The sequence below is a fragment of the Camelus bactrianus genome, chromosome 3, assembly GCF_048773025.1.
Source record: "Camelus bactrianus isolate YW-2024 breed Bactrian camel chromosome 3, ASM4877302v1, whole genome shotgun sequence".
NCBI lineage: Eukaryota > Metazoa > Chordata > Mammalia > Artiodactyla > Camelidae > Camelus > Camelus bactrianus.
Genome location: NC_133541.1, coordinates 5,233,732 through 5,256,075, shown reverse-complemented (window position 1 = coordinate 5,256,075; position 22,344 = coordinate 5,233,732). Strand labels below are relative to the sequence as shown.

The following is a 22,344-nucleotide window of genomic DNA, read 5'->3' as shown; positions in this document are numbered from 1 at the left end:
ACTGGGACTGGCGTGGGCTGGGGGCAGGGCAGGGAGTGTGACTTCTCTCAGTGAGCTTAAAGCTCAGTACGACTTTTTAAACCGTCTGCATGTAGTTACTCAATAGAATAAAACTGATTAAAATAATAGATGTAAGAAGCAAAAACCTAGGTTTAATTTAAATGTTGATTTTGAGGATTTAAGTGAATTATTCTCAGTCCTCTTTTTTATTAATACATGTAATAAATGCATCAAAACAATTAAAAATCCCTTAGTGGTGGAATTTTTTTTTGACATAGAAGTAAAATAAGACTGTGATAACGTGGCAGCTGGCGGCAGAAGAGGGTAGTTGTGTGGATTCTTGCCTTGCCTTGCCTTGGATCCAGACAAATCTAAACATTCTAGGAGTCTGTGGCCTTTCCTTTATGACAATTACATTCCTGGTGACCGCAGTTGGAAGCATACTGAGAATTTGCTCTCTCTTTTGGGTCTTTTGCCCTGAACTTATATGGAACCGGTAGGAAAAGAAATGAAGCTGAACATAAAAATTGTTTCTGCTATCACGTGGTCCTTTCTGACCCTGCAACATCACTTCTTGGTTGAAATGAGGTCTTGTCTTGAAAGCAGTATTTTAATTGAAAATGTGACTTACTGAAACAAATTAATTTAAGGATCTCTTTGGTTCTGGGAATATTGTTTAAAAATTTATGTGTGCCTTTAAAAAATGCAATGAAACATACATAATATTTACTGGAAACTTTATAAACAAAACAAGGACTGCTTAAGCAGAAACACTGCCTAAAAAGGGTTGAGAAAAATCTAAGATGCAGTAATGATATTCATACTGGTCAAAAAAATATCTCACAGCCCCATGAGAAAATTAATGCATAAATCTAGTTTTCCTTCTAGAACTTAATAATATTATAAGGCCTCGACAACTTGAATATGAATATGTTTGGCAAAACCATGGCTTATAGCTGGCTTTGGAATGACAGCATGTCAGAAGTCAATCAAAATTGATCTGAATTCTTAAGCAAATTCCAATGTGACTTGCTAAGTAAACGATTAAATTCCTGTGTCAAATTCTAAAGTCAATGAGTTTGGTTTCCCTCTTAGGCTGAAGCTCTTTCTAGATTCCGTGAGTTCACTGTACAGATTTGCTCAATTTTCCTAGTCCTGTAAGGTCAGTAATTTTTTGTTTTTAGTTTAATGAAAAATTTTTTACGGTGGTGGGGGTGGGGTGGGATGAGGAGGCAGGCAGAAAGGAGAGAGATTACGGTAGGAGAAAAAATACCTTTTCCTTCCAAAATGACTCAGGCAGTTTCTCAGGGAGCAGGAATGTGCCGTTTCACAGTCTGCCACACGGTACTGCCTTGTGAGTTTGGCCTCAAACCTTAAAGAACCCTGTGACAGAACCCTTCCATAAGCCAGAAGCCCACCCTTGGCACTAGTTGCTATGGAGACAGATGCAGTGTCTGTCTTTTTAAAAGCTAGCTTAAAGCATCCTCCTTTTTAAAATCTAGTTTATTACAGTGTCATTTCACGTCAAGTAGCAGGAGCCAAGCTAGACACCTGTAGCCTTTTTTTTTCCAGCATGAAAAGAATATGCATGATTTGTGAGCATAAATTCCGACTGAGGGCATGAATTACAGGTGGGACCCACCCAAAACATACAAGTGGTAGAATTCATGAATCTTCTCATTAAATCTAAACATTGTTTATAAATACCACACTCAAGAATGCAAGTCACTGGCTATTGTTAAATAAGATGAGATGATTTCTAGGTGAACCGAAATAGGGAGAGTACATTCTTCAACTATGTTGAGGAGGATAGTATGATATTTCGAGTAGATGAAATTGTTAACAGTGCGAAGTGTTTTTTCCTTCTTCTTTGACCCTTACTGTCTGCATTTAAGTTGCATAGTTTGATTTCTTGAGCGGTACCACTGGACGAACACATGAGTTTTCCAGGACTGATGCTCAGAATACTTGACACCATGAACCTGGCTCTGGCAAGGGCTAATCCAGAAAGACCCTTGGCAGCGTGAGCCCACGGCTGCCCCGCTGGGGAGGCTGCAGACAAGCCCCAGATGTGGACACATCACTCCTGGGGCTGCGGAGGAGAGATATTTGCAAATCCACATCTCTGTCAAGGTGGTAGCTAAGGAAAAGTTTTCAGTGACCAATTCTGAACTGACAGATGGCTCAGAAATACGTGGCCAATATTCAGTCCAGTATTCCAAGAGCCACCCTCTTCCTGTCCCTGTGGTCTTGCCTTCTGGAAAATACAACCTGAAAAACAAACAAACAAACCTGGCCTGCAAAGACAAATGGCAATGGTTTCAGTCCACTGAACGAATTGCCCGGTTCTCTGGTTTCTGAAGCCATGTTCCCTGAGACATAGCTCCTCACAATGCAGACACGTGCTCCCTCATCAGCACTCCTAGGAGCGTTTACCCAAAGCTGTTTGGCACAGCAGCGGGCTTAGGAGACTTCCTGTGGGGCAGAGCCAGTGCTCCTTGATGCTTCTAGAAAGGTGGGGTGTCAGACAGACCCCAGAGGCTCTCAGGATGCCCGTGTGCGGGCCTCCCTGGGCAGCGAGCACCCCTGCTCCTGGACTGAGCCACAAACCAAGTGCTGGTTTGCTCACATTGGTGTCCAGGCTGGGGAAAAAATGCACATCTTTAAACGCTGGATGGAAGCCAAGCCCTTGTCAGATGGAAGCAAAACCGAAGTCACCCCGGAGAAGAGCAGCATGGTGCCCTCTGTCCAGGACTGACTCAGCCTGTTTCCCTCGCGTCATTAATTGAGCCCCAACCAATACCTTAAAAATGCCAGTCATGTGCTTTGACAAAATGCATCTCAGACAAAAAGTGGACCCTCTGAACCCCCAGGTGGCATTTAGATGGACATAGTGACATATTTTTATTGGTGAATCACTGAAATGAAATGAATTATAACCTTTTTTTTTCTTTTATCCTAATTCTGGTTCCACCAACTGGTTAAGCCAACTCTGCCCACCAAGTCTGTACCCATGACCTGGGCGATCTGGCTCAGTTTAGGACCTGCAGGCCCAAGCTCTCCCCTCAGGGGGCTGCTCAGGGCACTGCCCACCTCGCTTCCTCCTGCCCTTCAAGGCTGCAGTTGCCCTCTTTCGCTCCCAGGTGGTGTAACGGAGCAGGATCTGCTGGAGCCTTCCCAGGTCCTCCACCTGCCTCTTGTTTGAGGAAAACCTTTAGCCAAAGAATAAATTTAATCAGAGCAGTGAGAAAATGCAAAAGCAAAGAAAAACAGTCAAACAAGACAAAAGAATCATAGTCTGGCCATTGAACCAAGTCAAGGACCTTTAGTTCCTCCTCAGGGGCGACAGATAATGTCCTGAACCATGTTTTTTGAGCTGTTTTGCAGATACTGAAGCCCCCACCAGGTGGAAGAAGTTAACTGCATGACCAGACAGTAGCCATGACATAAGCTGCTCTGTCTTGCACAATTCTGAGAACTGGCCTCAAGGAAATGGGGAAAAACTGACCCTGGAACTCAAGATTAATGTACTTAAAACAATTGAGGTGATGCATGACCAATTTCAAGATGACTGTTGGAGCTGACTGTGCTGTTCTGCACGTAGCCCCTCCCTCTGCCTGTGCCCCCCTGGAGCCCCCCTTACAAGCTCTTGCACCCTATTAATAGACACACGTCGCTATACGTAAAGTAGATGACCAACAAGGACCTGCTGCATAGCACAAGGTGCTATATTCAGTTTCTCGTAATAACATACAATGGAAAAGAATCTGAAAAAAACACATCCATATATATGTGTATAACTAAATTGCTTTGCTGTACACCTGAAACTAACACTGTAAATCAACTACACTTCAATTAAAAAAATAAAATTAATCCTTTTACTACTAAAACAAAACAAAAAAACTCCTGCCCCCTGATCTGCACCTGGGAGTTGGTTCTTTGGGACATGAGTTGGTTCTTCTCCCCAGGTTGTTGGCCTCCTGACTAAAGCAACTTTTCCTTTCTTACCAACACTTGCCTCTCAAATATTGGCTTTCAAGTGGTGAACAGCCAGACCTGAGTTGGGTAACAGAGGCCTTGGCTCAGATTCTTTCACTGGGAAAACAAAAAGGATGAGGAAGGACCTGGCTCAGTGTCCAGCCACCAGCCCTCCTGGGCCATCCCTGCTCCCACCTAGAGCCCACCCTCACAGCTGCCACCACATCTGCTCTCTCTACCCCCATTCTGGTCATTCCCAAAGGCCCACTGCCCACTGCACCTGCTCCCACGTGGAAAGAGAGAAGCAGCAGCTGACCCTCCCTGGGCTTCATGGCCACTTACGGTTGGGTTTCTGCCCCTCGGCTTTCCTTCATGGTGAGACCCCTGGGGGATGTGCCTGTGCTCGGGGTTTTGTTTATCACCCCTTCTCTCTCTCTCTCCATCTGTACCTTTGTTCCCAGAGCCTACCAGAAACGGTCACATGGTGCTGATGCTCAAAACCTCCCCAACTTTTATCAAAGCTGGAGGGGCAGGATGTGACCGGTCTCAGCTTCCCAGGTGGTGCAGGCTCAGAACCCCCCACCGCCCGCCTTCTGTGGGTGTCTTCTGTCTGCTGTCTGGCTCCTTCTCCAGCGATTTCTCACCTCCCTCAAAGAACGCACGCAGAGAGCTCTAGCAGTTGTGTGTAATTCATCTGTAAGGAGACTTACTCTAGTTTCAGCCCTGCCACAGTTCACTTAGCTTTTTATATAAATTACTTATTTCTGAGAGTTTTATGATAATCATGGGTAAGGAATCTTGGATGTTTTTAAAGTTATACTAATTTATACGGTGGTCTGTTTTATTTATTTACATCAAAAAGCAGTGGAGTAAAAAAAAAAAACGAGAATATATTATTTCCTGCAACAGTGGCAATAAAAGAGCATAAAGAGAATTCTCCAGGTCATCAGAAGAGGCTAGAGCCATGGAGCAATCAGATGCACAGGCGGGCCTGGTGAATGGGATACAGAATAGGCTGCGAGACCTAAATCCAGTTGCAGAGCAATCACCCCGCACACCGATGGGCTACGGTTGTGTGCAAAAGACAGTCTTGATCTGATGGAGTTGAAATGCAACAGAAAATTATTTATTCAAGGTACAGAGAAACTTAAATAATATAGACATTTAAAAATAAAGAGAATGAAGAAATGTCAGGCAGGCCAAAAATAATCAAGTGAAAGCCAGTGCTGCAATGTGCATTTCTGAAAAAAAAGAGATCATCTGTTGAAAAGCAATGTCGGGGAAGGATGGTCACTATTTCATCATAAAAAGCAACTTACGCAGAAACCATCACCCTACCTTACCACGAAAAGTGGAATTTTAACATAAATTATAAGATAAAATTAACAGAGAAATTGAAAAATAAATAATTATAATTTAAGATTTAAAAGTATTTCTCTCAGAAACAGATAAGCAAGACAGACAAAAGTCAGCACATGTCTGCATAAATAAGGAGTTTGCTCTAACTGTCATATAAATAACCCGAATACAACACAAAACGCACATTTCTTCATTCCCACGGAAAATATTTATAAAAACTCCGACTATAAGGCATAAAGGAAGTCTTGAAAAGGCTAAAAATGATATAACTTTAACTCTTTCTTTGATCTCAATGTAATAACATCTGAAATAACAACAACAAAAATTTCCGTGAAACCAGATTAAATTTAGAAACGCAAAACCACAGTCATTTTAAATAGTTCACAGATCAGAAAGTAAAACAGTGGTGCCTAATCTTACCTAAAAACAACATATTTTGTTCTCTCCCCAAAAAAGACGTGATTCCGAGTGAAGCTTCAAGTATTTCCAGAAGCACCGATTAGTATCCTTGCAGTGAATATGCAGACACAGACACAGATTGCAGTAAACCCCATTCTTTCCCTCCTCCCTCCCTCTCTCTCTTTCTTTCTTTCAATCTAATTCTCATCTGTTTATTCTTTCTAATTATCATCTATTTGCTTTTCATTTTTATTCCAAAATATTTGAAATACATGCCACAGGGTGCATTATTAGACTTGGTGAATTTTAGAGTCAATCATATTGAGGACTAAAGACCAGAATAGTGAAAATATTATGAAAAACTTAGATATTATTTAACCATGAGCACCAGGTTAGTTCCCCAAAATACAGAAGTACTCCCAAGGTGCCTTTCTGCCTTTGCTCACATGGACACATGCATACAGATAAAACAACAAAATGCACACACACATGTATGCACCAAAACAAAACAAACAAACAGGCAAAAGAAACAATAACAAATGTTTTATAGAACTATGTAAGGCAGATTTTTCAATGTGAAATGGTAAATCCAGATCTAAAAAGCTAATGTTTATATCTCCACTGCTTCTGCAATGGTTTCTATGTTAATATATCAGTGACCGAGGAAAAGTCAACTCAGTCTTGCTTAGGACCAAGCTGTCCACATTTGCAAACTTGATTTTCATCAGGGATATCCTGGAACAGACGTCTGTGCCAGGCTGGATGCGTTTTAGTCATTGTGTTGGTGTTACGTGGTGTCCTTCCTGGGGGAGACACATTAAGATGCCATCTTTTATACTGAGATGTTGCCACCCCTGTGTAGTCACAGGTGATGACACAGTCTCAGTTCAGGACACTCCCACCTGAGCTGGCAACTCTACACTTTAGCTGAACGTTTCTCCAAAAAGTATCAGTTATAGATGCTATAATACTTCGGGTTTCCCTGATGAAATGGAGAAGGTTAGATGCCTTTTCAGTAGGGGAGCAATGGGGCGAGGACAAGGCATCTAAAGAAGATTAGGGTCCCCCTCGGGGAGGTGGCGTCTGGGGGCTTGAGCTGTAGCGCCAGTTGCCCTGATACAGCCAGGCACACTCCCAGAAAAACAGGACAGGAGGCTGCGGAGCCCAGGGGACACATCCTAACAGATCCTGTTAAGCGCTCCTCACCATTGCTCCATTCACGTGCAATTGTTCTTGAGTTCAGCAAAAACGGCGCCCATCCCGTTAAGTGAAAAGAAAGTAAGGAAAGGTAACTGTGCCAAGTGTCCTTTAACCTTCACACCTGCCACTGTGCTGTCGCCAGAGAAATCCACGATTTGAAGTCATTGCATTCCAAACACAAGAGCGATGCATACCTGATTTACCAAAAAAAGAAACATTCTAGTACAATTCCCAAAGACTCCAGAAAGCAATGTTGAAACAGAAGTGGGGCTGCTGGGCAGGACTGACCGTGTCATTTGTGGAATCCAGTGCAAGGTGACAGATCATTAGGCATTTCAAGTTGGTGGCAGCAGAGAATTAAACCCTGGGGGGACTCTTCTGAGCCCAAGGCCCTGGGTGACTGGGGCAGGTCACACGCCCCAGCAGCCAGTTCTACACCTAGTTTATCCCCAGTGACTGTGGCAACTAAATGAACTGAGATGCTCACTTCTGAAGCATCCTGAGAGTTAAACCCTGTCACATATACAGACCACCTCAGTGACAAGGGTCCTTTTCATTCCCTCGGTAACCCAAACACTCCTGGGCAGTGAATACTGTCTGGGCTTATATCTAAGAGAGCTGAGACAAAAAAGTTACTGCCCCTTTTCTGTCGCAGGGCAGGGCTGCTCTAAGGAGGGCGCTGGCAGTGAAGCTACCCTGCTGTGTCTCATCTCTTACATCTACAGTGTGCAACCAAATGGATGCAGCGGCCCGCCTCCATATCTCCCTTGTAAAAGAAACAGTTCTACTGATGGGTTTGCAGGGAGTCAGTGAAGTGTGGGCAGAAACAGTGGGACCATCAGAGTACCGGGCGGAGAGGAATAGAGAGGGGCCTCCGTCTGTAGAGAGGAGAGGGCATCTGACGACAGTACGCTTTACCGGCGCTCTTACTCTGCATTCCGAGAAGAATGCTGAAGAGAGAGGAAAGGCATCCATTTACCATCTGGAAAGTGTCTCCTCTGGTGCTGTCTTCAGCTCGCTGTCCAGGGGAAAGTACGATTAGTGTTTGTGCTTCGAAAACCAGACAGGTGACAGGAAGAGCCACTCGGTTTAGATTAGCTGAGGAACACCGAGGAAATAAAAATGTGTGTTTTATAGCTCAGGATTCAAAAGCCAGCGATGAAAACGCCCGCGCCTGGGTCAACCGCGCGGCGGAGAGCGGCGCGCGGCCATCCGGGCGCGGCCCGGGGAGCCGCCTTCCAGGCGCGCAGGACGCGGAGGCTGCGCGCGGTCCCCGGGGAGCCCCGGGGGCGCCGACGCTCCGCTACTCCCCCGTGATGCTCCGCTGACCGGGGCCTCGCTGATGTTTTGAGATCATCTTCCTCCAGCGAGGAGGCTCCTGGACTCCCAGCTCTCCGCCCCCGCGGAGATTTAAGGCCTGGGGATCCCATCCCCGAGGCTGTGTGAGCCTTAGACGTGGCCGTGCGCTCACGTGGATGTGGATGGACGAGGACAGAGGGTGTGAGGGCTTCCAACCAGCAGAGCAGTTTTGTCGTTCATAGAAGTCAAACACAAGAAGGCCCGTGGATTAAGGTGTTTTAAAGACTCTGCTCTCCAATCCTTTGGGGAGCTTCCTTCACGTCGAACATGAAACACCACAGTGAACTCTGCTGTATCCTCCCTGCCCTGGACTCAGCCAAAAACTGGGGTTGGGGGTGAGCAGGGAGGCTGAGTGTTGCAGCTCCGAAGTGCAGCTGCTGCCGCTTGTGAGGCCAGAGAGAAGGCGTGGACACCGGGCTGGAGAGGGCCTCTGACCAACGCCCCGCAAGAGACACAGTTAGTAAGAAAGACAAGCACTTTCCTTGTTGGAAAAATAAAATGTGGGTCTGCTGCCCACTTAATCAAGAACAAAAAAATCTGTCAGTATTCTGGGCAAGAGAGAAATGTATATTACCTTTCAGCTTTTTAAATTAAGACGTATTTTCCCAAGTCAATTGTTGAAATAAAAAGACATGCACTCCAGTATTCACAGCAGCACTATTTACAACAGCCAAGACATGGAAGCAATCTAAGCGTGCATCCACAGATGACTGGATAAAGAAGTTATGGTGTATTTATATAATGGAATACTACTCAGCCATAAAAAAGAAGAAAATAACATTGTTTGCAGCAACATGGATGGAGCTGGAAATCATCAATACTAAGGGAAGTAAGCCAGAAAGAGAAAGAGAAATATCATATGATGTCACTCATATGTGGAATCTAAAAAAATACAAAAGATGACACTAATGAACTTATTTACAAAACAGAGACAGACATAGAAGACAAACTTATGGTTGCCAGTGGGGAAAAGAGTGGGGAGGGATAAATTGGGAGTTCAGGATTTGTAGTTGCATACTACTATATATGAAATAGATACCAAGGTCCTCCTGTAGAGCACAGGGAAGTATACTCAATACCTTGTCATGCCTATAGTGACAAAGAATATGAAAAGGAATGTGTATATATATGCATAAGTGCATCACTATGCTGTACACCAGAAATTCTCACAACATTGTAAATCAACTACACTTCACTTAAATGAACACATAAATAAATAAAAGGACAACCCATGAGGATGGATGCATATAATATCGGTTCATCCTTGTGTCTGTCATTGATAGTTTGCTTCACAGACTGAATCAATGACTACGTGACCTGTTTCTCCTTTTATAGCCGAAATTAAAAGCACGTGTACTGCGCGGAGGGCTTCTCCCTGGATTCCCTCAGCAAATCTTCACCCTACCTTGCGCGGATTACCTGCCAGGCGGGCCTGGCTACTGCGGGGATTTGAACCCAGGTAGGTGGCAGCCCCATCCACAGCTTTGACCAGGGTGCGAGCTGGTGCACGCGCCATGCTGCTCTGGCCCCTTGGCACAAGCCAGGAGGACCAAGTCCGCGCCAGGAAAGGGGTCTGATGCAGAAGAGTTGTGGGTTGGGAGCTGTGATATCTCCTTCCACCTGGAGGCCCCTGTGCTCGCTGGGGAGGGGTGGGGGGTGGGGGTGGGGTCGTGGGGGGTGAGGGGCGGGAACTGTGAACCAACGGGCAGGCCCCACCCTCGTCCTCCTCAGGAGTCTCCCGGCAGGGACGCAGGGCATTAGCTTTACCGCCAGGCTTTTTATTGTCTCCCAAAGTTTCCTCTTTCAGAGAAATGCAAATATTCAAAAATATTAGATGCATAAATCCAAGAATTGGGTAAGATGGGGGCCTCCGGACTTTGTAGGGTGACATGGGGCCCCGCGACTGCATTTTCTCCCAGCTGTTCCCACATCAGTGCCAACGTCCACTAGACTCATCTTTTTGCCTGAGTGGTACCTTTGCTCTCAGCACACAAAGCTGTTGACAGCTTCCTACCTGAGTAAGTGCAGCGTATAGGACAGAGAAGAACCCGGAGACCTCATTGGCTCTGGGTCCCTGACAACCAAGAGACAAACTGTATGGAGGTGGAGGTGGCCCAGTGAGAGAGACAACTGGCCAGACAGGGACTTACAGGAAAAATTAGCAAAGTACAAACATACATATATTTATAGTAGAGCTTAAGGAAAACCAGACACCCATTTAAAACTCTTTCTTGCAAGGAATCCCTAAGCACGAAGGGAAAGGGGCATCGGGAAGTAACTAGGGCGGCTTCTGGGGGAAGCAGGTGTTGGCCCCGAGTGCAGGAGGGAAGGCAGAGAGAGCAGGGAGAGTGGCAGGTGGCGTGGGTGGGAGGAGAGGTGCCCGTTGTCTGACACCCATCTCTGAGGTCTGAGGTCACAGGCTGAGAGTGTGAGATGGAGAAGAAGGGAGCTGGAGGAGGCGGGAGGTGACGTAAAGGCACTGTCCTGGGAAGGACCAGATGTCCAGGGAGGGGTGTCAGGACCGCCCACTGTCCTGGCGTCCATGGATGCCAGTGGCTGTGCATTCAGGTGGCTTGTGAATTTCTGGTAGCCGTTGGCTCCTGAGCCCCACGTGGAGCAGAGGGATGAGCGAGGTGTTGCCAGGTTGGGTTTTCTGGGCAACTAGAGTTGGACAAGGGGGTTCAGCAGGCTGGACAATAGGGGGTGGAAAGATGGTCCTCCCTGGTGAGACAAAAGGACAGCTTGAGTGTGGATCCAGGAGACCATGAGCTGCAACCACAAAGAGGCTGTGGCCAGCAGGGGGCGTTGGGAACCAAGGCCTCACAGGGGTGGCACGTTGGAGGCAGGAGAGGGAGACCAAGGAAGCACGGCTCAAACACGGGGGAGAAGCTGTTCCCTTCTCACCGAAGGCTGTGCTGGAGGCACTTGGGGGCGGGTGGGGCAGCTCTGCCCCAGGAGGTGTCAGGGATTCTGCTGCCTCCCTCTTGGGACTCCCGTGCTCTGGCCACGTGGCTGGAGCTGCCACTAACGCCAGCTCTGCTGTTGCCCACGGAGACGGGACAGACACAGGAGAAAGAGCCTTTGCGGGACCTGCATGGAAGGCACCTGCATCACTCCTGCTCGCATCCCACTAGCTGGGCGGTGAGCTGGGAGGAAGAATGGGGAGTGTCCAACTGGGCATCCGTGTGCGAGTGAGTGAGAGAATGTGTGTAGGTGCGAGTGTGGGAGCGTGCAAGAGTGAGTGTTGGGGGTCTGTTAACGACCAGAGAGAGAAAATGCACGTGGAGGGGCCCCTCCTGGCCATCCTGGATGACCAGGCAGGACTGGAGAGTCAGGGAGCTCACGGGGTGTTAATGACCACAGGTGGCCATGGCAACTGAGCTTCTGACGGGACCTCAGTTTCTAAAGCTACAACGCAGAAAAAGAACATATACATGTGTGACCGAATCACTGTGCTGTACACCAGAAACCAGCGCCACACTGTAGATCAACTCTGCTTCAATACCAAGAAGAGTAATACAGACACTGCTGCTCCTGGGGCAGCCCTTGAAGGAGGCAGGCCCCAGGCGGGTCCTTTGCATGAGAGACGGTGGAAACATACCAGCAAGGCTGACTGTGTATTAAGGGACAGTCAGTTAAGCAGTATCTTATTTTTCGGGGCAGCATTTCAAATAGGACTGGCCAGGCTCACCTGCGGCACCTGCGCAGGGGGAGTGGGGCCACGAGCCTCATGCTCAGGGCACGCGTCTGCACACGTTTTCTCTTTGTCATCTTACAGCTGAGGAAGGTGGGGCCCGGAAGGTGAAGCCACTTTCCCGGGGCCACGCCCCTCGCCTGTGTCACCCTGGCTCATCCCCCGATTCCACAAGCGTTTACTGAGAGCCAGACACAGCGTTTGTCCCTTGGGATATGTCAGGAGGCAAAACTAAGATCTGACCTCAGAGGGATTTTTCCAGAATCGTAAGGACGAAAATTCTGCACCAGGAACAAAGATATCTAAATGGACACAGAGATGATGATGGAAGTCATGCAAAACGGTCCAGGGTAACGGCAACTTGCCGCGGCCATGTAAGGGTTGCTGGGATTCCCTCACTGACCTCAGTGGCAGGTGGTGTTCTGATACCTGCACAGGATGGGACTGTAGCCGTGGCCTGTCATCAGGAGTGACAGTGCACAGGTGGCAGCGGGGCATCCCCTTGGATGCCCTCCCTGAGGGCCCATCACCAGGAGGCGGCCCCGGGAGAGGAAGGCGGAGCGCCCAGCTTTCTCCCCCTGCGGTGGGGCTGACCCCGTCCTCTCCTGCATCCCAGGGGGACCCCTGCACGTCTGGTGGATGCAGAGAGGCCTGTTCAGGGATGTCCCAGCCATCACGTCACATGCGAGTTGTGTGATGCTTAAAATCACAAAGTGGGGAGCCCAGGGGTGGGTGACTTAGTCCGGGGGTGGAGCGAGCGTTCCCTCGTGCTTACTGTAAAAGGCATCACCACGCCCAGCTGGCAGGGTGCCACGCGAGCACCAAATACTCCCGGTTGGCCTGAGCTTTCACGTGCTGACAGATTCACTCTCACATGGGGCCACTCAGTTCAGTTTCTCCTGCACGTAAAAGTCACACACACACACACACACACACACCCCTCTTAGTCTAAGTTAGTGAGGTTTTTCTACTTCTCAGCATGCTTAACTGCGTTCCTGGAGGTGCCCTAGACTGTGCTGCCTTGGCAAGAACTCAGTGCAAAGAGAACTTCAGTGCAGGCAGCACTGACATCCTCCTCGGCAAGGCTCCTTGGAGATGCGATCGGAGGTCACAGCGATGCACAGTGTCACCTGGAACACTGGGCAGAGGAGGTCACGTTGGTGCAACAACTCAGCAGCCCGGGGGAGCCCTGCCTGTCTGGCCCCTCGTTTCCTTCGGACAGGAGGCTCATTTTCTCAGAAACGGTACTGTGCCAGCCACAGGGTTCACTTCCTGAACCGTCCTGGAGGGCGGGCATTTGGTGTGTCGCTTCAGGCACAGAAGGAGCCCATGATGGCCGTGCTCCTGTCCGTGCAGCCCTGCACACCCCTCGGGGGCTCCTGGACCATCTGCAGGGTCTCTGACAGACGTGAGACCTGGGCCAGAGGCTGAATCAACCCCAGGAGCCTCCTTCAGGCGGGAAGAATTCCCAGGCAGGCTCCAAGGCCTAGGGGGTGATGGGTGAGGGGCCTGAAGCACTGGATTCCTTATGCAAGTTTTGACCCTCGTCTCTCTCACTGTCACGCTGCAGGGCGTGTGGCGAGGAACCAGGTGAGTCAGGGCCACTGGCCGTATAAGGTGGCCGGTCCCCAGCTTCTGAGGGACGACGGATCTTCCAGGGAGGCCCTCCCCCTTCCTAGTGCTGGGAGGCAAGGTCCCAGCCCCTCAGATGCTGGTCCGTGATCTCCATGTCTATCCAGGGACGCACGCAGCTCAGAGCGAAGGGAGGCAGCGCCTCCCACACGCCTGGGTTTCACCGTCTCTGGGAAAGGCAGTGGGCGTGGCGCTTCTGAGCGGCTCAGCAAAGCCAGCGCTCCTGGCTCTTTGGAATCAAGACGGGTGAGGTCACATGGATGGTGATGAGTGCCTTGCCGTCTGCAGGGTCTGGCTGGAGTGAGACTTCCATTCTGTAACCACGGTGGGTGACCCCCAACCCCTCTGTGGACACGAAGCAGGCGAGAGGCGGGGAGACTAGGATGTGCCCGGGCTTGAGGGCTGCCAAGGGCAGGGCCGGACCACGGCCCCTCTTGGGGTCCTTCCCCATCCCCATCTCGGGGAACCTGCGCTTCATTTAGGAACATGCAGGGGCGGCAGGACCGACGACAGGTGAGCGGGGTGACACCTGCCTTCTGCGGCCGGGCTCGTGCGCCGTGTCCACTGCTCCCCCGCCGCCGGGGCGGCCCCGCGAGTGGGTTCTTGTGACACGTGTCACTCAGAAAGAAAAGGAAACAGCGGAGGGGCGGGAGGCTGAGAGCGAGCGCGTCCCCGGGTGCCGCCTGCAGGGACACAGCACAGCGCCGCCTGCACGAGAGCCTCCGCCACGCTGACAGGGGTTCCCGGGGGGCTTGCTGCCGGCCCCGCACCTGGCCCCCGGGGCCCGCGGCCCTGGGTCTCTCGGCCTCCGTGGTTACGGATTACCTGGCCGGGGTTCGCGCTCCCACGCCCCAGGCTGCGGAGCACCGAGGACTCGGCGTTACGCTTGCAAAGCTCTGACCCACGTTCAGAGGAACCCGGCGCGCTCACCTGGGGGGGCAGGCAGACACTTTGCAGGGCGTGACCCCCGCGGCAGGCCGGGTGTCGGGGCTGCAGAAGGACGCGTTCACGGGGAATCTCAGGTCTCTGTAGCAGCCTCCTCGCGTGGTCATGTGCCCTGTGTGAGACAGTGGGGTGCTCAGCAAAGGCTCACAAACGTGGAACGCGCCCCCCAGGGAAAGGCAGGCAGAGGGCTAATGAAATCTCTATTTTGAAAAACCTGCCGTGTTTCCAGGCCCCTGTGCTAGCCACGGGGCTGACCACTGACAGTCTGCTTTTCTGAGCTGTCTGGGCGATTTTTACCCGTGAGTTTCATCAGTTCTAAGGTGGCTTGTACCTTCCCCCTACATTTTAACATCTTTAAACACGTGTCTTGCTTTCGGTGCCAGCGTAGATTTGATGAAGCCGTCTATTACTTTTCTGTTGTTTCTAGAGTTGGGAACACCCGTCATTTCTCAGAACAAACACAATACTAAGTACACTCACTTGTGTTTCCATTCGAGAGGTAACAGCAGGAAACGGACAAGAATAAAACAGAAAGAAACACAGGCAACAGGGTGATAAGCTCTTCACCACCAGAGACTTCACAGAGCAAAACCCCACCGCGGGCGCAGCAGACTGGGAACTCGTGATGACTTAGGCGTCGCACCCCACGAGGTCAGTGGAAATGGAAGCTGCTCTGATCCCCAGCCTCCCTCTGCCTCCCAGTGCTGTTCAGGCTTTCTGAATGTCCCTAAATGTGCTCCATTGTTCAGGGCATCAAATTTACCAAACAAGAGGCACCTAGAATAGTCAGAACCATAGACGCAGAAAGTAGGAAGCTGCTTGCCAGGGCCTGGGGCAGGGAGGATGGGGAGTTAGTGCTCCGTGGGCACAGAGTTTCAGTCTGGGAAGAAGAAGAAGATTTAGAGATGGGGGTGGTGACGGCTGCACACCAATGTGAACGTGCGTAATACCACTGAATGGTGCGCTCAGAAAAAGAACCAAACCGGTGTTGATTTTAAATGAACACAATTCATATTAAGATTAAACATGATTTTATCACTGTTCTCAGAAAACAGATGGAGGTCCACTGTCCGCATGGCCCGCCCAGGTCTCCCTCCTCACCTCAGCCCAAGCCGCACGTCTCAGAAGGACCGGGTCCCACCCCAATCCCCCTGAGGTAGGTGACCAGAGGCCTCCTCGCAAAGGAAGGGACCCGAGACATGGTTCCAGAGCAGCAGACGTGGCTTCAGGTGTAACAGTCTCTAACCTCAGTTCCATAAGAAGCCAAGTCCTTCTTTACTTAAGGAAAATGACACGTCCCTAAAACGTGCATGGAAACAAGTCTGACGCTTGGCTTTGCTTTGTCAAAAGGAATGAGGCGAGTGAATGGGGAAAGTTAGCTTCTCTAGAGAATCAGGTTTCTTGAGCAGCAGGAGGAGAGGAGTCCTCCTGGGTCCCAAGCACGGAGCCCATGCGTCTGAGCCCTGGACCATTCCTGCTGGGGTCCAGCCCCATGGGCGCTGATGGGGGACACTGGAGGTGACAGAGGACCCTCGTGGTCTTGTCCAATGATTCAGCTCCCTGCCAACTTGACACGATCACATCTCAACCCAGTTAGACAGTTTTTACTGAGTGCTCTCCCATGTGAATTTGCAACTATACTGTCCCAATTTTAATGATCTCTCATCAGGAAGGGCTTGTTAAAAATGCCTTTAATAAAGGCCATGGGATGCTTCTGCAGAAACATAAGAACATTTACTTAAATGTGTTGAGACTTTTGATGTGAGTATTTCTACAAAAGAACAAGATTTAAGTCATGTAGAGCGAATGCCCCTGAACAGCCACAAGAAGAAAGTCAAAAGGAACGTCAGTCCCACGAGGCAGAAGAATCATAAATGAAAACAAACATTTCAAAGCTCTGCTAAGATCACAGCCCCAGCACCTGTTTTAATACACAGACTTAGGGAAATTGAAGTCAGGGGGCTCGGTGACTTGCGTGGGATGCGGGCAGCAGACAAAGCCATGGAGCCCTGGTGGCCACAGCTCTCCTGGGGAGGTGCGGAGGGCGGGAGCCACACCAGGCACTGTGGCCACCGATGCTTCCCGCTGAGCTTCACCGCGAAAGGAAGCATGTCCTGGAAATCAGTCTGTCCCAGCGTCCTCCGCGCTGTACCGAGACAGCCGTGTGCCCTGTCACCACGTCACACACAGAACGGGTACGAGCGTGTAGTGACGGGCACTGGAGGAGGTGCCCCGTGTCTCACGCTCCAAGCCTTGCACTGGTTCACCCTGGCCTGTTTCCCCAGAAGTGCTTTCCTGGGCCTCACGCTGACCGTACAGGGTGGATGTCTGACCCGCCAAAGCCTCCTGCCCTGTGTCGCCAGGCTGCCTCCTGGAACCACAGACCCAGCTGTCTAATGAGTAGCCAGTACACAGACATCCATTTCAGAGCAGGCTTCCCCCAGGCCCCCTGCCCAGGGGTCTGTGGTCTTGCTTTTCTCTTTAAACTCCACACGTCCTAGCCTTGTCCTCCAGCCCCACTGTGTCCCTCTCCTGCTGGCCTCTGCCCTGGTCCTCTGACTCCCTGGGCCCATCCACAGGCTGCCTCTCTACCTGGAGCACAGTCCTCACGGCCACTCCCAACACATCTGGCAGAGGACTTCGCATCCCTTTAAGTCAGACTCACACACGCCTCCGAATTCCTGTGCTCAGCGGCCCTCGGACTCGAGTGCTCATCTGAACCCTCTCGTAAGTTAAAACACAGGATTCTGGCCCGTCTGGAGCCTCTGACTCAGTGGGTTGGGGGGTGGGGGGCCTGAGGACTTACATTTCTAGCTGAGGCACCAGGGACCGCACTCTGATAACCCCTGCTCTCGGCAGGACTGGAAGCCATGAATTTTACACCTCAGGTTCCAAGGATGTGATACAGTCAAAAACAAAATTTTGGTCTTTGTCCCTGGTTCTTGGCACACAGATCCTAGAACCTTTGGAGTGCCTTTTGTCTGCTAATGAGCTGACTGGTGAAGGGGTCCCTAGATAGTTCATGGGCAGAGCTGGTCCCCAGAAAGATGAAGGAGTGTGAGACGGTTTTCATCCCATCCCTGACCTCTGGGGCGAGGAGATGGGCTGGAGATTTAGTTCAACTACCAATGGCCAGTGACTTAATCAGCCCTGCCTGTGTGATGAGGTCGCCATGGAAACCCCTAAACAATGGGGTTCAGAGAGCCTCCAGGCTGGGGAAGCATCCACATGCCGGGAGGATGGCACACCCCCACTTCATGGGGTCTGGAACCCTACCCCTCCCGGGTCCCTCTTCATCTGGCTGCTCCCTTGTGTCTTTTACAGTAAACCAGGGGTGGTGACTGACAAAAGTGCCCCCCTTAGTCTGTTAGCCCCTGAGGCAAGCGATCGAACCTGAAGGGGTCAGAGCCTGGAACCCGCAGATTCGCAGCCACACCAGATGGAAGGCTTGAAAATGGTGCCAGAAGTGGGGGCAGTGTTGTGGACCAGCGCCCTCAGCCTGGGGGGTCGGACCATAATTCTAGGTAGACACTGCCGGGGTTGAGTTGAACTGTAAGGTGCTCTGTGGCTGGAAAATCGCAGAATGGTTGTTGGCGTGGGAAAACCCACGTCTGCTGTCAGAAGAGCTGTGAGTAAAGACTGGTCATGCCAGGCTAGCCCAGGTTTGTCCCAGAAAAATGATAAGGGCAACACTTTTCCCTCTGCAAAGCATCCCACTTTGGGCAAGATGTTATCTAGTGAACCCAATGACAAAATTCAGTTGACAAGTATGTGTCACGTCTCAAATCACATTCCTGGAGGCAGAGAGTGCGGCTTGCGTAGATTAACTGGTTCCCACACTTAGTGAGTAGTTTTTCAGCCATTGGCCAATTTCATTATATTCAGTAACAAGTAAGCTCCAGCAAGTTGATGCAGTCAACCCTCCTCCTCTGAGGGTTTTCAATCAGCTGATTCGACCAACCACAGGTAGAAAATATTAGGAAAAAAATTGCAGAAATTTCCAAAAAATGAACTTGAATTTGTCTCATGCCAGCAACTATTTATGTAGCATTTACATTGTATTTACAACTACGTACATAGAATTTACACTGTATTAGGTATTATAAGTAATCTAGAAATGATTAAAAGTATATGGGGGGATGTGTGTAGGTTATATGCAAATACCACACCATTTTTTATAAGGGACTGGAGCATCTGTGAATTCTGGCATCTGTGTGGGGGGTCCTGGAACGAATACAGAGGGGTGACTGGGGTGAGTTAACCAATGCTTAGCCAAAAATTCATCCAAGTAGGAGTCTATTCCCTTCTTTATATAGTGCTTAGGGTGGACTGGGGATAGTTCAGATGACTCACCATATATCAATGCAGAGATGAAATCTGAATCAGTGTTTTCTGAACCTATTTTTCCACTTGCTAACAGGGAATAAGAGACTATTAAGTTAGAGAAAAAGAAACACGTGTCATTTTATAGCTATTCTGTACAGAATCTTGTGAACTCCCTTAAATTAAGCCAGATAATCTGATAACCCAATTTACATGAGGACGTACTGAGCGAGGGCACGCTTTTCCCAAACTGTTAGTGGTCAGTTCTCATAAATAGAGAAGGAATTAATCTTTCCTTTCCACTTAAATGACAATTTAGAAGTCCATTTTTTAAAATTCTTTAACCAAAGTCTTCTGGCTTTTCAGGAGGTGTGACTCTATAAATAACGACTTCAGTTTGGTTTCCAGTTTTGAAACTGAAGACACATGAAATTCAGTCCTTACGCTCGAGAAGGAATCAGGCCTTAACAATCACTAATGGTTCTGAGCAAGGTATAGGCTTTTAATCAAGCAAACAGGACACTGTTTTGCTTTGAAATAGAAACAGAATTTTACCTCATTAACGTACTTATTTTTCTTTCTTACTGGAGACCTTTGTTTGGCCTCAGTGTCAGCGACATAGCCAAATTGTTGCCTTTACTTGGATAAGAGGGGAATCTACTGCTAGTCAGTCATGGAGTAACATAGTAACAATGTGCTAGAAAGAATATAGTCAGAAGGAAGACACTGAATTTGTCCAACGCATGTCCAAGTTCTGACTCCACCAGTTACTTTTTTTAGCTGGGGCCATTGGAGACCTTTCATTTTCCCTAGTGGGAATTACTGGCATCTTAGGTCACAATAGGACTTGCTGTGCAGCGTGGTTGCCCGTATTGGAAGACTTTTAGCATCCTTGGATCCTGCCCACCAGATGCCTATCACTACCTACCCCCACTCACCATGGCAACCAAAACGCCCACACCCATTTCCAAGTGTCCCCTCCGAGGGACAGTGCAGTCTTTGGGTGAGAACATAACAGATCACGAGCAGATAAGGAAGAAATTATATGGTTAGGAAAAGACAGGGAAAATGTAAAGAGTTGCCTGGAAATTTTTAGCAGTTAGTGGAAAGAGAATAAAAAAGGACAGTGGTCATCAGGTTCACAGTAAAATTCATTCTAGGAAATGACTAATGAAGGAAATGCTATAAAACAGAATTTGTGATGTGTAGCTAAAAGTAAGATTCAGAAGGCATTTCATGGTCTTAAATACTTATATTGATAACGATAGATATGAATGGAAATAAATGAACTTAATACCTAACTAGGATGTTAGAGAAAAGGACAGCTCAAGGAAGCAAAGAGAAGGAATTATACAGATTGGAACAGAAGTCAGTATATTAGAAAATGAACAGACATCAGTATATTTGAATGTAGATGAAAGTGTGGAGCAGAAGTCCACATGTTAGCAAAGAGAACATGGTAAGTCCAAGAGCTGATCTTTTTGGGGAGAGGGGTGGTCCTCAAACATAACAACCTGCACCCCAGTGCACTGCCCTCTTCCTCGTTCTCCCTGGATGACGGGGCTGGTGTTGGGGCTGCAGTCTCTGCATCTCCTGTCTCGAGGCTGTCGGGTAGATCCCAGTGAGAGTCATGAGCACAGGATGTGGGAGCAGAGGGAGGACGAACCACAGCATCACGTCCCCGGCCGCGGTGCTATGCCCTTGGCTTTGGCAGATGTGGGGTCTGCTGTCATCTCCAGACATTGTCCTGGGGATCACCTGCTCCAGTGCTAGCTTAGCTCAAACCCTCACCAGCGATTCCTGGAATGTCCTACACCTTCCACCTGTTTAACAGCTGGAGCAACTCGGAGAGCTACGTGCGTCTCTCTCTGACCTTTCCTCCCCCAACCTTTCCAAGCATTTTGTGAGCAAATGATCCTTCATATTAAATACCTTCCTGCTTGAGGTCCCTAGGACGGTTTCTGTGTTCCTGGCTGAGCAGTCATTGACATACTAACTTAGTGAAGAAAATAAACAATCAGCATGAATATGCAAGATAAGAAATGAGAGTAAGAAAATATGTGCAGGTAGAAAAAAATAAAAATGATTCCATCAAGGCACTTTGTTCAAATATATAAAAATTCTATTTAAAATCCCACAGAAAAAGATGGCTTGCTTAATTAGCAAAACTACCCCTAAAAAAGATAAATAACCTAAGTGGCCTAATTACCATACATAATATAAAAAAATTATCAAAGATCAAACTCCTGAAAAAGCAACAGCTTTAGATGCTTCAAGTAAATTCTACCAAGTGTAGATAAAATAGATACCTGTTTAAATAGAGCATACAAAAAAGAAAGGTTTACACCATTTAAAACAATTTCGTATATTTTAGCATGTAAAGAAAAACTATAGCTCAATAGTACTTGGGAATATTAATGTAAAAAATACCAAATAAATTAAGAGAGGCAGAATCAAGTAGCAATGGGGAAAGCAAAACCCCTGACGTCACTGATAGTAATCCCTAGTAGGAACATAAGAATGGTTCAGTACTTGGAAAATTGGCTAATATATTTCACCCTTTTAATAGATTAAAGAACAAACATAAAGTTTACCACAAATGTAACACAGTTCAGCATGTGACAAATTCTGCCTCGATTTTGGCAAAAATGTTTATAAAATAGACAACTGGTGAGTATCTACTCTCATCTATATATTTGTATATTTGCATGAGTTTATGTGTGTGCATATCTGCATCTGTCTATCTAGACAGGCAGATAAATATTTACATGTTTATTTAAACCTAGAAGCCACAGTTATGGTAAACACTAGAAACATTCCCAAAAGGTCAGGGATAAGAAAAAAAAAATATTATCACTTTAGTTAAGGTCATTTTGGAAATACTGGCCCACACAATTAGACAAGATAAAAGAATAAGGAATATGAACATGACAGCAGGAGAGAGACTGCTATCTATACGTGTATATATATATATGTGTATACATATGTGTGTATATATATATATGTGTGTGTGTGTATGACCATATACCGAGATGTCTAGATCTATCCGTATCTATATATTCTAGAAGACTCAAGCGAACAGACATGAAATGAGTCTCTTGACTATTGGAGGTGGAGAGAAAGAGCTAGAGAAGGATGATGACAGACTCTTGTTAAGTAGAAAAATGGACACAGGCTGAGTCCAGAAAGACCAGAGAGATCTTTAAAACAAAGAGGAAACAATGCCTGTTGCTGAGATGGTAGAATTTGCTCTGGGGGTTGCAATCCAAGTGAATGTGTCCAGCAGCTGTCACTGGTGGGAGACTAAGAAGAGCGTGGAGATTTCTATCAAAAGACCATCCTGAGTAGTGATGATGGGGAAAGGCCTGAGGGCAAACCAGTACTCTAGGGGAGGCCACAGAGACACAGGTGGTGGCTTTGCGGTACACTGAAGGACCCTGAGAGACACAACCAGG

General features: G+C 48.3%; 1 protein-coding gene across 2 annotated transcripts in view; it reads right to left on the bottom strand.

Moving 5' to 3' along the window:
* Nucleotides 1-22,344, bottom strand: part of ADAMTS16 (ADAM metallopeptidase with thrombospondin type 1 motif 16) — a 156,933-nt gene that overhangs the window by 28,765 nt on the left and 105,824 nt on the right. For both annotated transcript variants that reach the window (XM_010970363.3, XM_074355981.1), the window contains exon 18: nt 14,552-14,678. In XM_010970363.3, the coding sequence (XP_010968665.3) occupies nt 14,552-14,678 (127 nt within the window). The remainder of the gene's footprint in view (nt 1-14,551; nt 14,679-22,344) is intronic.